We start from the raw sequence: 13524 nt of genomic DNA, 5'->3' as shown, positions 1-13524 counted from the left end.
GTTCTGGCAGCTGATTGAAACTTCAAGCGGCTAATACATAAAATGTCATATGATGACTGGAGATTATCTTTCCTCCACCTCCTCTCATCCCGCCGACACATACGTTGTAAAGCGCGAACAGAGTCATTTAACCAACATTGTGAGTAGGTTCTGGGGCGTTTCATTTTGATAGGTGCTACAGTGTCAAGGATAGAGGAGCATGTAGTTAAAAGAGTATTGGCAAAATTCTCAAGCGTATGTGGGGTAAGACAATCTGACGTAGTAAATAGAGAGTTCACAAAAGAATTAGAGAAATTCAACACAGTATCAGCATTCACAGTACGCGTAGGGCAAAGAGGAGCCTCAAAGCGTGATCCGGTGTTACCTAGGTCAAGATCGAAGATAACCGGGGAATGGTCGGAAAGTCCAGTGTTTCGAATTTCCTTAATACATATATCCACATCGTATGAGAAAACCAAATCAAGGGTGTGGCCTTTAACATGGGTAGGCTCATTCATCCACTGAGTAAGATTAAAAGAGTCAGTCAGTGCAAGAAAATCATTAGCCAATTGATCATCCATACAACAGACATGAATGTTAAAATCACCAGAAATAATAACAGAACCATATTTAAAAAGAATGGATCCCAAAAAGTCAGCAAATTCAGAAATAAACATCTTGTGGTATTTAGGCGGACGATAAACCACAACACACAGAGTAATCCGAGGGCCAGTCAATTCCAATAACTGAGCTTCAAAGCTAGAATAGGTTGGAGAGCCGTGCTTCATGTTTGTTTTTAAAAACCGAGGCTAAGCCACCACCTCTACCAGTGAGTCTTGGTGAGCTAAAAAAGGCTACCTGAGTACTGTTGCTGACCATGCCCACTGTACTAAGCCTCAACAGTCAGCAGATCTCAATCCAAAAGAGCACCTATGGGATGCGGCAGAAAGGGGAGGTTGGATCGTGGATGTGCAGCCGACAACTCTGCAGCCACTGTGTGATGCTGTCACATCAACACAGCTAAAATCTCTGAGGAATGTTTTGAGCACATTGCTGTAATCTGTGCCATGAAGAATTAGGACAGTTTTCTCAGAGCCTGGTTCTGCCCGAGGCTTCTTCCTGTCAAAAGGAAGTTTTTCCTTCCCACTGTCACCAATTGCTTGCTCATAGCCCATTTGATTGTTTGGGCTTTCTCTGTATTATTGTAGGATATTTACCATAATAATATAAAGCGCCTTGAGGTGACTACTGTAGTGATTTGGCACTATATAAATCGAAAGGCAAAAAGCGATCCAACCCGGTACCAGCAAAATGTACCTAATAAAGTGGCTGGTGAATGTATACCTGAGCAGTTTCTTTCTATTCAGGAAGTTCTGACTTGTTACACAAAACTGCTCTACACCCATGCCAGCAGCTCTGTGAGGCAAATACTACATATACTACATACAAATACTAATAAACCAATATTTAAGAGGTGTAATATTAAGCATCAGGATAGTTTTTCATCACAAATCAGGCAGCCTTTTGTTGATTTTTTTATTTATTTATCTTTATAGAGATGGGAGCTCCGTGTGCATTTAAACATTGTTTATGATATATTTCCCCTTTTCCTCCATGGGTCATATTCTGTTTGGTTGTTTGTATTACTGAAAAAATAATATTGGTAATAGGATGCTGATATTCATAAAAAGAAAAAGTAGCTGTGATCAAATCAAAATTCACACAGTCATCATTTTAAAAATACGCTGCTCCCATCTGATCAGCTCGATCCACTGGGACTAACACATGCAGACCCTTTACAGCAGACAGACTTCCATAATGAATAAAGCGAGAGATTGACAGCTCCGAGCTCGCGCAAGACCCCATTTTAAGTGGTTGCCATGCCAGCTTCACAGCAGTCAGTGACTCCATGTTACACCACAAGCTCTTAGAGCGGCTCTATGAATAATTCACCACCTTTAAGAGCGAAGGAGAGTCCTTGCTAGCAGCATTTTGGGGAATTTATTTCAAACATTCAAAAAGCTGTCACTTTGACAACAGCCGCGACTAACAGATTCCCACCGACGTTTGAAGACGACGGCGGTCCCCGGCGAGGCTGTTTTAATAAAGAGAGCAGAAAGCAGGTCAAACCTCCCACAATCCTCTCCGCTGCATCTTGTCCTCGTTTGTGATTCCAATTGAGTGTTGTTAACGATGATACAACTAATCACTTATGAATGGAAAGATCACACAGGCGACGTGCAGGAGCCGTCGTTTTGGGGATCAACTACCCCACGTAGGCAAGGAAAAGAAGCATTTCAGTCACACATCAATCAGAGAGCGCTCGCATGTTTGAATAAAGTGTTTCAGTTCAAGTGAATCTTCAATCAGTGCACTTGCCTACATGATTCATTTACATCTACAGCAGCAGCAGCAGCTCTGAGGAGTAAGTGGGTGATAACCTGTTGCATCAGTGGAACATACTTGTTGCTTTTTCGGTGGAAAAGCAATCAGTGTAGCCTATTTTATTCATTTCTGTCTGTCTTTCTTCTTTTCTTTTTCTTTCTTCTTCTTCTTTTTTTTCTTCTTTTTCTTTTCTTCTGTCTTAAGGGTAAAAGAGCAGGGATAAATGGAGGATCTACAAATAAGCAGACACACATGAAAAAGACTTTTTAATGTAATATACTCTGATTTATAACCTTTCTGCTTCATTATTGATTCTTAAAAGGTGCAGCAATGCAGCTATTTTTCATGCTCACAGGGATTATTCAGTTTAATGTATTGCATTCTAATATATTTAGATTTAACAGCTATTCACTGACATATTTTAAAGCAATCAAGCCAAAATTTTCAGTAGTTACAGAAACAAGTGTGAATATTTGCTGGTTTTCTTTAAACTGAATAGCTTTAGGTTTTTCACACTGGGGTGTAACCAATAATCATTTTGTTGAAGCTCTTAAATTAATTATAATGCATTTTTTCTTTTCTGCCTTTTAAATTTTTCCCCCCCTCATTCTCATTAGATCCATTGTGGGGTAAAAGAGAAGCCATGCATAAGGCAGGACTTCATTTTACGCATCAGAAAGGAAACAAAGAAAAGAAATAAATAGATAACCAACAGATCCAAAAGCACCCAAATGCAGATACAAGTCATTCACAAAACTCTGCAATATTCACAACATACTCAGCACCAAGACATCTGCCCGTAACTGCTGGATTCTGACCTGATCTGATCTAATAATCTAAGCTGCATGGGTAATCTCCCAATTGAAGACCTTGCCTAAATGTTCTATAATTTATGCAGAGGCTGTCATTCATCACATTGGTACCTCACCATAAATAACAAAATGAGGTGTAATCAGAAACTTGTTTTAATGTCACTACCCACTCTGATTTAAAAGCATCCTTATTGTATTGATTCCTTAATGAACTAAAAATAAGAGGATAACTTGATCCTGCTGGTATCCAATAATCCACACCACAAACCATGTCTGGACATTTTTATTCACCTTAAGTAGTTTCTTCAGAAATTTACCATGAAAAACTTCGATAAACGAGATATCTTCACATGTCTGACTCATATACTGGTAAGCAACTGCAGCAGGGCTTCAACAGATAATCCCGAGTCTCTAGCTTTAGTTATCCCACTGTAAAAGGCATTTTTTTTAGCCTGCTTTACTCATTTTCGACAAGCTTGCTACCGCTAAATGTTACATCGAGATAACCTAATCTTCCACTACTCGTATAACTGAATTTTCTCACAAGGCAAGTAAATTTAAATGCCTTAACAATATTTTGCTAGTGAGTAATCAAACATAAACACCACTGCAAAAGAAGGCGCCCCTTCTCCGTTGCCCTCCGGTGACAAACCGCCACAATCCAGGTATTTTGTCACTGCCAGACTTCTGTGCAAGTGATGATAAATTATGCAAATTAACTGGCATTGCCTCCCTGGTGTAAAAACACATCTAAAGTAGGTTACAAACCATCTGCACTGAAATATTTCTGCAGCAGTATTTCCCAGCTGCGCGGGTCAGAATCAAGAGTAAACATGGATTTAGTGTGCAGGCTATCGGGCCTGAGTGTTTGTGTAAGTGCTTGCGTGATAAATAAGAAATGCAGGGAGTTCAACATGGGAGCAATCTGACTGCTGACATTTTCCACTTCTAATATAGAAACGCCAACAAGTAATAAAGAGGACACGAGGAAAACCTGTTCTTAAAAGGCGACTGCATAATAAGACTGATGCAAAGATGTTTCTTTTATGGATTATATGTTTAACAAAAGCATTAAATCACCACATGGAAGCTGAAGTACACATTGATTTTGCACACTCACACTTTAGAGCAGCTTCTGCTATAAAATGAACATCTACCACAAAACTGATACGTATCATTTACCGTTATTTATTTAGTAGCTTCCTAGAATGGTAATTTTTCTTCCATTTTCAGCCCAACTACAGTTATTTAGCATAGTGTTTAGTGTGTTAGAGTGTAAGCATGAAGCACCAGACCAAATCATCTGCGTGGTATGCGCAGACTTTTATGTTTTTATCACACGCTGTTACCAGTCAGCACTGCTGGAGCCGCTCTGCGTGTTTCCTCGTGTTTGATATGAACTGTGATTTCTTTCACATTTGTAGTCGCGCTGGAGGAGATACAAAAAAAAAAAAAAAAGAAAAAAAAGTGAAACGCAGAACAAAAATAAGCACACACGGACACACATAAACAGCGACGGCGTGAGTCGTTAGTACCGAGCGACCAGTGGACCATTTTTCCCCTGACAGGAGGCTACAGGCCAAAAGCATTAACCAATTCAAAAGCTGTCCTTCATGACCGGACCACCGTGGACTGTAATTGGTCCATTTCCTTCACAAGGCCCTCAAAGCGAGCGCACACACACACACACACACACACACACACACACACACACAACGCACACACACACAACGCACACACGGGCGCGATCAATAAACAATTTGCTAAGACACAGGGCCTGCCTGTTACCTCGCAAGAAGGAAAGCAGGAGAGTCACATAAATTTACATGAAACGAGGCCAGCCGCCTCCTCCCCGTCATGACCGGAGATTTCAGACAGATTCCAGTTCACATGAAGCGCTGTGTGGTAAAACAGATGGATCTGGCTGCAAAAAGGAGTTTCATATTCAGACTCACACACGCTGAGACAATTTCACACCACAAAAATTATGGAAGCAACCCTCCCCCCTCCATCTGGTGAAAGCATGGCTTGCGTGCATGTGTGTGTATGTGTGTGTTAACTAACAGCTAGAGCTGAGCTTTGCACCTTTTTTATCCAAGATAATTAAAGACAGAGTGAAAGAAAGAAAAAGAGCGAGCTTCTGGAGTCTGTACTCCTCTGATGTTTGCTCACATACTCCCTCTCTCTCCTCCCTGTATGTGACGCTGCCTGCCCACCCACTCTTAAAGAGAGAAAGAGTAGAAGAGACAGAGAGAGAGAGAGAGAGAGACAGCGAGAGGAGGGACACGGAGCAGAACAGAGAGCGAGTCTGTTTTCAGCTCCCAGTTCACTGTCGTTCCTCTGCCAGGCAGCACTCACCCATCCACCATCACACGCTCTCAGACACATTTGCTCTCACTATACAGACAGCTGACAACACCTTCTCATTTCCTCTGCTGCCGCACCGACCCACAAAGTCAGATCCAAAGGAGAGGGGGGAAGAGAAAGAAAAAAAACCTGACTCGATTGGTACCGAGCACACACAGACACACACGCGCACAGCTGAGCAGACACACCAGCTCCGAGGCTGGGTCGAGGCTGGAGAGGGCGTCTGGAGAATGGAATGGGACCTCAGCAGGATGGAAAGTGAACTGAGGCACATCAACCCGGACCTGCTGCAGCCCAGCAAGAGCTTCAAGAAGCCCTCCTCGGGCACCATCACCCTCAACGTAGGGGGGTTCCTGTACACGGCCCACCGGACCACCCTTGCCAAACAACAGGGCTCGTTTCTCGAGGAGGTGGCCAACGGTAAGAAGGCGGTCCAGCACACCGATTCCATGGGCAACCCCTTCATCGACAGAGATGGTCCGGTTTTTCGCCATGTGCTCAACTACCTCCGAACAGGAGAGCTCCAGCTGCCCGATGACTTCCGGGAGGCGGGGCTCCTGCGACGAGAGGCCGATTTTTACCGCCTGACTGAACTGGTGGAGGCTGTGGTCGAGTGGGAAACTCAGAGGGCGGCACTGCGGGAACCCGCCTTCCTGGAGGTGACGGATAGCCACGAGAGGTCGCAGGGCCTCAAGGTGTACTGCAGTGACCCCGCCTTCATCGATAAGGTCAAAGGGCGGCTGGTGCAGATCTCCAAGAGCCGCTTGGATGGCTTTCCGGAAGAATTTGTGGTGTCATCCAACGTGATACAGTTCCGACACTTCATCAAGTCGGAGCCTGGCTCGCGGCTCGTTCTGAAGGAGGACAGCACATTCCTGTGCACACTTGACTGTCTGAAACTAGAGACAGTGATGCTAGCACTGAGATCGGGCTTCAAGCTTGTCACCTGCCTTGACAGCAGCAAAGGCTCCGTGGTGGTGGCCGAGGCCCTGCATTTTGTCAAGTAGGATGAAGATGATGAAGGGGGCGGGGAGGGGGAAGTTAGAGGGAGAAAGGAAAGAGCCTGTTTCTATATCCACCCTGTGAGGTATTGGTTTGAAAGTGTTGTAAGATGTGCCGAGCTGTAATGTGTCATTGATAGAAGAACTGGTGGGTAGGTCTGTCGTACAGGGCAGGTTTTAAATGTTTACTGCACAGTAGTGGCTTACACACACACGGGATACGTTTTTGGGTGATTGTTCTGAGCAGAATGGTATTTTAGCATCACCGTTTGCACTGCTTTGCATTTATAGAACTCAAAATGACCCACATCATCTTGACATTTATAGCATCTTTAACTGCATCTGGTTAGGTATCATGCAAAAGTTTAAGTGACGCGAAAGTCGACGGCGAGTCCTTTCACACAGAAGACGAGCGCGTCGAATTAAGGTTTTAAAAACTGCTTGTGTTGCGTGATGTGCACTGCTGTGCCATTCAGCTTTTACTACAGCCTCTGTGTGTGTGCACACGTGTGTGTATGTGTGCTGGCGTGCGTGTGTGTCCACTGCTAAACCCACCCCTGTGTGCTGTGTTTAGTTGGTTTAATAGCTTGTGCTCAGTTTATTAGCCTCTCCGGAGCCTGAAGGGACAGCCACAGCTCATTCGGATCGATTTGGATGGACAAAAGCGAACTTCACAACCAAATGTTTGAGTTTTGAGTGCAAAGAACTGTGATTATTGTAAGGGCTTTGAATCTAGCATGATGCATGTGCACTAAATAAACTGTGTGTTTGTTAGTGCTGTGAGCCTCTGTGAAGCCAGTGACACAAAAAATAAAATGCCTATTACTTTTCAATGTGAGTATTTTACAAATAAAAGTGAGACTAAAACTCTTGGGTCAGAGTGTTTTGACGTTTAATGTCGCTGCTTTTGTGTGACAAACCTCACAAAAACTGCTTCCGTTAATGAGGAAACTTATTTTATACTATCAGGCAGCAAGTCTTAGTATTAGATTATTTTTCTTTCATACAACAACTTAAAAGCTACACTTATAACCATTTAGTCCTGACCCTGCTGAACTTACAGTCTGTACAGAGTGAGACTGTTACCCACTGAGTCAGACAGGAGCATTATTAATGTTACGTATCCAAATGGGAGCTATACACAGACTTGGCTCTTGCTTACAGCCAGTACTTTTCCATGCTATAAATGATGCACTTCTGCAGTTCTCCAAACATGTGAAACACTGTTTTCCACATCTGGAAAATTAAAAGGAGAAGGGAGTCTTTTCCACGGTTTTACATGCCGGCCAGTGGAAACCTGTAGAAATTACCAGGCTTGTGATATTATTTCCTCTGATGCTGTTCCATGATGTATTGTTCAGATCACGCAGCGCTGCAAAGTAGCTAAACATCATTAACTGCAAAAAACCCCCCAAGACATGGAAGCAAAAATGTTAGAGGCACAGCAGTCAAAGATCTCAGAAATATAATGTACAGGAAATTCCTAAAGGAGCTTCCAGGGGGTGAAAAGGGTTTCAAAACGTATTTTATGGCAAAGTGTGGAAACTGTTAAAGCAGTTATTAATGCAGTTTCACATCACTGAAATTATAATTAATTAACAAAACGATAATAAATTGTCAGAAAAGTAAAGGTGCAAGACTTGCTTCTAGAAGGACTTCAATCTGAAACAAAGCTCTATAGTTTCATTTGCCTTCTTGCAATATGCCACATAAAACTACCAGAAGGGCTACAGATACATTTTTTTAGCGGTTAGTACAGAATTAGAATGCTCTGTATTTGTGGCGGCAAAACCACGCTTTCTTAAATATTTTTAAAAAAAAATATCTAAATGAACAAACCTCTCTCGCTTATACAGATACATTAAAAAAATAAATAGAAAATAACAGCAATAGGCAACAGGTCCACTCTAAGGAGAGCACCTGACATCAATATAAAAGTCAGTACTTCTCATAACGCTGCAGAGTATGCAGATGTGCTGCTGCGTAAACAGAAAGATTTCTACAAGTTAAATAAAGAGAAAGATTGCCGTGGAGCTCTGGTACAAATCTCTGACTGCACGTCAACAGTGATACAGTGAGGCTCACTGTGTGTCCTCGCCAGCGTGTCTGCAAAAAGGGTCCTAATTCAGCCCACCGACATCTGCAAAGTGTAAAAAATTGCAGTGAAGTCTTTAACTAGTGTAATATTTCCGTAAAGTAACCTGCCAGCTGTGCGACAGTTGATTGAATCATAAAGTTGCAAAATATTAAAATAGCTGGAAAAAACTGATATTTTTGTGCCTTTCCACTAATCTACATGTAAATACAGACTGTATGAATGTGGAGAAACTGGGATACAGTGTTGAAAAAGCCAAAAAAAACCCAAACAAACACTTTCCTATGGCTCAGGTGAAAATTTTTAAAGAGCATTTAAAAAAAAAATCAGTGCTTTTACTAGCAAAAATCAACCTATAGGCTCAACAAATGTGGAAAATAAACTAAAAGACGCTGTTTTAAATTGATGTTCTGCTTTAACTAATGTGGCTCATATTCTCAAATAAAGTATTTTAATCATTCCTATCATATTTTCTACAGCATTTCTTTTTTATTTTCACAGGAATCCTGCAAGATTACCTCTCTAATATAAACTATGAGTTCAGTGTAAGTAGCTCCAACTTGGTTACAACGCTCATTATGTTTAAAGCAAAGTCTCCCATTATTATGCAACAGCGTCTGTCACACAGTCTAATCAAAACATGCCCTGCTCTCACCCTCACACCGCCTGCTACAGTAACTGACAGCCCAAGTCGTGCTGCCTCCACAGTGCACCAGCTTCCCCTGCCGCAGCCTCGAGGGAGCCCCTTCAAACCCGTCCAGCTCTAGTGGAGATATTTGGCATTTTAAAACTGGGTCATACTCTGGGATGAATCCTGCCCTCCTCCCCCAAGGAGAATCTCTTTTTATCCCTTTTATCACTGTACCCTGATTTGTGTCATGCATCTAAGCAGCTAGTAACAGGTAACAAGTAATCATTACCTGCAAAGTCCAACTTTGCAATATTGTACTGGTCAAAAGTGCTAACCGTAGGTGTGCTTATTTTAATAGCAGGTGGATTAGTAAAATGATCCAATCAGCGTCCTGGGAGATGATGCAGACATTTCATAAGTTCGTGACTGCAGGAATGGAAAACACATTTCACTCTGTGAGACCACTGTAATGCAAATCAATGACTAAACATGGAAGACGCTGCTTTGATTTCATCAGGTGAAACATTCCTGGCTCAAACATAATATACATCAGGAAAATCAATGGCACTGATATTACACAGGTACAGAGCTAAGTGATGGAAAACTTCTTTAATTTGAATGCACTGAGAAGTAGAATTATATGCCCCTGAGGCAAATAACTAGACAGTAAATCATCAAATATCTACTCCTACACTTTCACAAAGGACGGAAAAGAACTAAATCAATACAACAAACGAAGAGATATGCAAATGAGTTTCTCCTATGAGTCTATTTCCTTTCTAAACCGCTTAAATCAAGTTCCTCGTGATGAATACAAACTTAGCTTCAGATCTAAAAGTAGAGGCTGTGTTTACACGGAGCCTAATATTCTGATCATAAACTGTTTAAACTCTAAAACTGGATTCAAATATTTAAACACATAAATCAGGTTAACCAAGCGTGGTTCAATGGTGGTGATCTTCATGTTCACTCCCTCTGTTCTGATGTAAAATGCATGACGATATTTGCCCCGTGTGTCCATCTCTTTCCAAACAAATGGCAGCTTCCAGCAGATAGTTGCAGTCAAGTTTAACATCCATCTAAATGTTGCAGCAGAAATTGCCGCTGATAAGACCAGGCAATGTTTTTCTGATCTTCTGTTGTCCATCTTTGGTAACGAGAGTTTCCTGTTCTTGGGCGACAGGAGTGGCATCGGGTGTTCCGCTGCTGTAATCCATCTGCTTCAAGGTTCAACATGTTCAGAGATGATCTTCTTCATACTATTGTTGTAACAAGTGGTTGTTTGAGTTGCTGCTGCTTTCTGATCAGCTTCAAGCACTCTGGCCATTCTTCTCTTACCTCTGGCATCAACAAGGCATTTTCACCCAGAGAATTGGTGCACACTTATGTTTTCTCTTTTTTGGACCAATCTCTGTAAACCCTGGAGATGACTGTGTGGGAAAATCCCAGCAGATCTGCAGTTTCTGAAACACTCACAACAGCCCAACTGGCACCAACAATGATGCCAAAGTCACTTAACTCCTCTTTATCCCCATTCTGATGTTCAATTCGAGGAGGTCGTCCTGACCGCGCCTACATACCTAAATGCAATGAGTTGCTGCCATGTGATTGGCTGTTAAAATATTTGTGTTAAAAAGCAGTTAATCAGATGAACCTAATAAAGCGACTTGGACGTTTGTCATTTGTAGTTAAGTGTTTGTCTTTGCTTTAAACTTCAACTAACACTCAAACTAATCAAAAAACCCCTGAAAAGCTAAAACTGATATAAGCAACTGAAGTCCAGAAACTAAATGAAAGTAAGTTGAAATAAAAAGACAACATCAAAAGGAAATAAAAAACTAATGAAAAACCCGACAACACTAACTGAACAAATCCTCTGTGCATAGTTTGCTCTTAATGCCAACTTTTAGATGAATTAGAGAAACAATAACGAGAAACACAGTTGAGACAAGATTGAGTAACACTGATGAGGAGAAATATATAACGTGTATTTAAAACATTCACTGTAGTGCAGTCATTTCAATCATAATGAAAAAAAAAATGCATGGTAGCAACTATAGCTACAGTACTTTCTCTTTAAAATTGAAATTTAAACACATACCCCGAAAGCAGGGGTCTCAAACTCGTGGCCTGGGGGCCACTTGCAGCCCGCGTCACCCCTACTTGCGGCCTGTGTATTGACACGAAGAAATGTAATGAAATTTGGCCCTTGAAGTTACTGTTTTTGTTAGGGAGGATTTGCTCGTTGTAGAGTGCAATGTTAAAATAAGTTCTTTAAAAAGCAAAACATTATTTAATATGAAGGCGATATGAACAGAGAGTACAAACATGTTGAAGGATTGGCTGTGTTAGTTCAGTGAGAGAAAAGCAGTCAAAAAGTAATGTGTACACTTATGTCGCCATTTTCATTTTGTTAAATACAAACAAAATTATAGCAGAAGCGCTGCCACGTGTCTGGAATATTTTCAGAAAGATTTGTGGGTGTTTTCTTGTTTGTTTGAGTTTTATTTATACTACTTGAACACTAAAGTGGCCCTCACATGAGATGATTGTGGCAGCAGTGGCCCACAGGTCATTTAAGTTTGAGACCCCTGCAGTAAAGAAATAACTAAATACCAAATAAAGATTTAGAGAGTGAATTTCATACTATTTAACACACATGTCCTCCCACATGCAGGTTCATTGAACGAGAAAGGGGAAAGAGACATTGAGTGTTTGCCTGTGATGGCTGCAGCATTTAAACAAACGTGCTGGTACTGGGCGACATTTCCGGCACCGAAGCAAGCAAACACGCACACACACACACACACACACACACACACACACACACACACACACACCCTGGCGTACATTCAAACAATGCTAAGAGGGATGCGTCAAGATCCATTTATGGAAACTTGTGGGAGTGGAAATGTTTAAATTCAATTGTCCCAAATGGTGACAAGCATTCATCTCCTCTTCTTGTTAGGTGTGGAAAATCCTCCACGAAGCAAGTTACATTGCCTCTCGCTGCCTCTGCTGGATCTGTTCGTTACCGAGCATGCCCATATGGAGAGCAACAATCAGCCACCTTCTGATGACTAGCAGCTCTTGTTTTACTTCTAACTGCGCTCCCCCCTGGCACGGCAGCCGAAACCATCTGCTCCAGCAGGGGGATGTCGTCAAACCGACAACCCAGGCGCCACCACCTTCCTCCCCCGACTCATGACTCACACGCCCACGTCAACCTCTGACATCAGGCGAACCTAATCCACAGCCCACGCCTCGCAGACAAACACAGACGACAAATACACAAACACACATGGTAGGAAAGTAAAGCGCGAACACCTTGAAGAGGAGATTCGCCCAGTGAAGCTGTGATGCTCACATGTCACTCACGCTTTACTGTCAACAACATCAATCTCGAGGCAGGTTTTAATTGCACATCACCTTCATGCATTTTTTATGAGCGTGACTGCTTCACTTATTAGTTGCGGGGGTCAAAGAGATCCACGCCTCATCAAAAGCTGGGAAAAGGGCGACGAGAGCGGTGGCAGGGGCAGGTGGCGATGAGGAGAGAGGCGGTAAAAGCAGAGAGGGAAAACTCAAATATCAACAGTCTTATCTCAGTCTTTTCACCTGTTGCCAGGCAAACTCAACTCCCTCTGTCGCTCCAACACACCCCTCCTTATCATGACGGCTCAGTCGTGTGGTGCTGCTCAGCCAGAAAATGACTAACATACCTCAGATTTTTTTTTTTTTTTATCTTTCAAATCGCAGAAAGAGAAGCAAAAGCAAAGAAGGAGGAGGAGGAGGAGGAGGAGGAGGAGGTGGTGGTGGAGGAAGGATGAAATGAAGAAGGAGAGGGGGAGGGGAGGTCAGGCCCCTACTGCTTTCAGACTCAGCGCAGACAGCAGTAATATCAAAAAGAGATATCCAAGTATGAACGTGCAGAATCTGTGGATTCTTTGGTACTGGAAGCCTTGTGGGCTTCTGTTTGCAGCACAGGGCTTTTATTTCCCACTTTACAGCCTGTATCATAGAGAAAGCACTGAGTCACGGTTAACACTGTTCACGCAGGGCAAAGAGTGGTTTGTAATTAGTGGACAGATACCAGCTGAACAGGTCAAACGTGTTAAGTTCTAACATTTCCATTGGTACTTTATTCCTTTCTCACCCGCTATATGTGTAAAAGCTCCTAATGCAACAGTAGGCCATTTGTTAGTTCTAGCTTTTTTTGTGTAATTAATATAGATATATATAGATATATATATA

The 13524-nt window shown here is 42.2% G+C and overlaps 2 protein-coding genes across 2 annotated transcripts in view; one reads left to right on the top strand and one right to left on the bottom strand.

The window, feature by feature from the left end:
* Positions 1–13524, bottom strand: part of LOC102213242 (general transcription factor IIF subunit 2-like) — a 68935-nt gene that overhangs the window by 29834 nt on the left and 25577 nt on the right. The window lies entirely within an intron of this gene.
* kctd4 (potassium channel tetramerization domain containing 4) lies at positions 5431–7417 on the top strand. Its single transcript, XM_005747825.2, has one exon. The coding sequence runs from the start codon at positions 5774–5776 to the stop codon at positions 6548–6550; it is 777 nt and encodes a 258-aa protein (XP_005747882.1). The 5' UTR covers positions 5431–5773; the 3' UTR covers positions 6551–7417.

Source organism: Pundamilia nyererei, unplaced genomic scaffold, assembly GCF_000239375.1.
Source record: "Pundamilia nyererei isolate P.nyererei 1_Seehausen unplaced genomic scaffold, PunNye1.0 scaffold00206, whole genome shotgun sequence".
Lineage (NCBI taxonomy): Eukaryota > Metazoa > Chordata > Actinopteri > Cichliformes > Cichlidae > Pundamilia > Pundamilia nyererei.
Note: the sequence above shows the minus strand (reverse complement) of the source record. Positions and strands in the feature narration are given on the sequence as shown.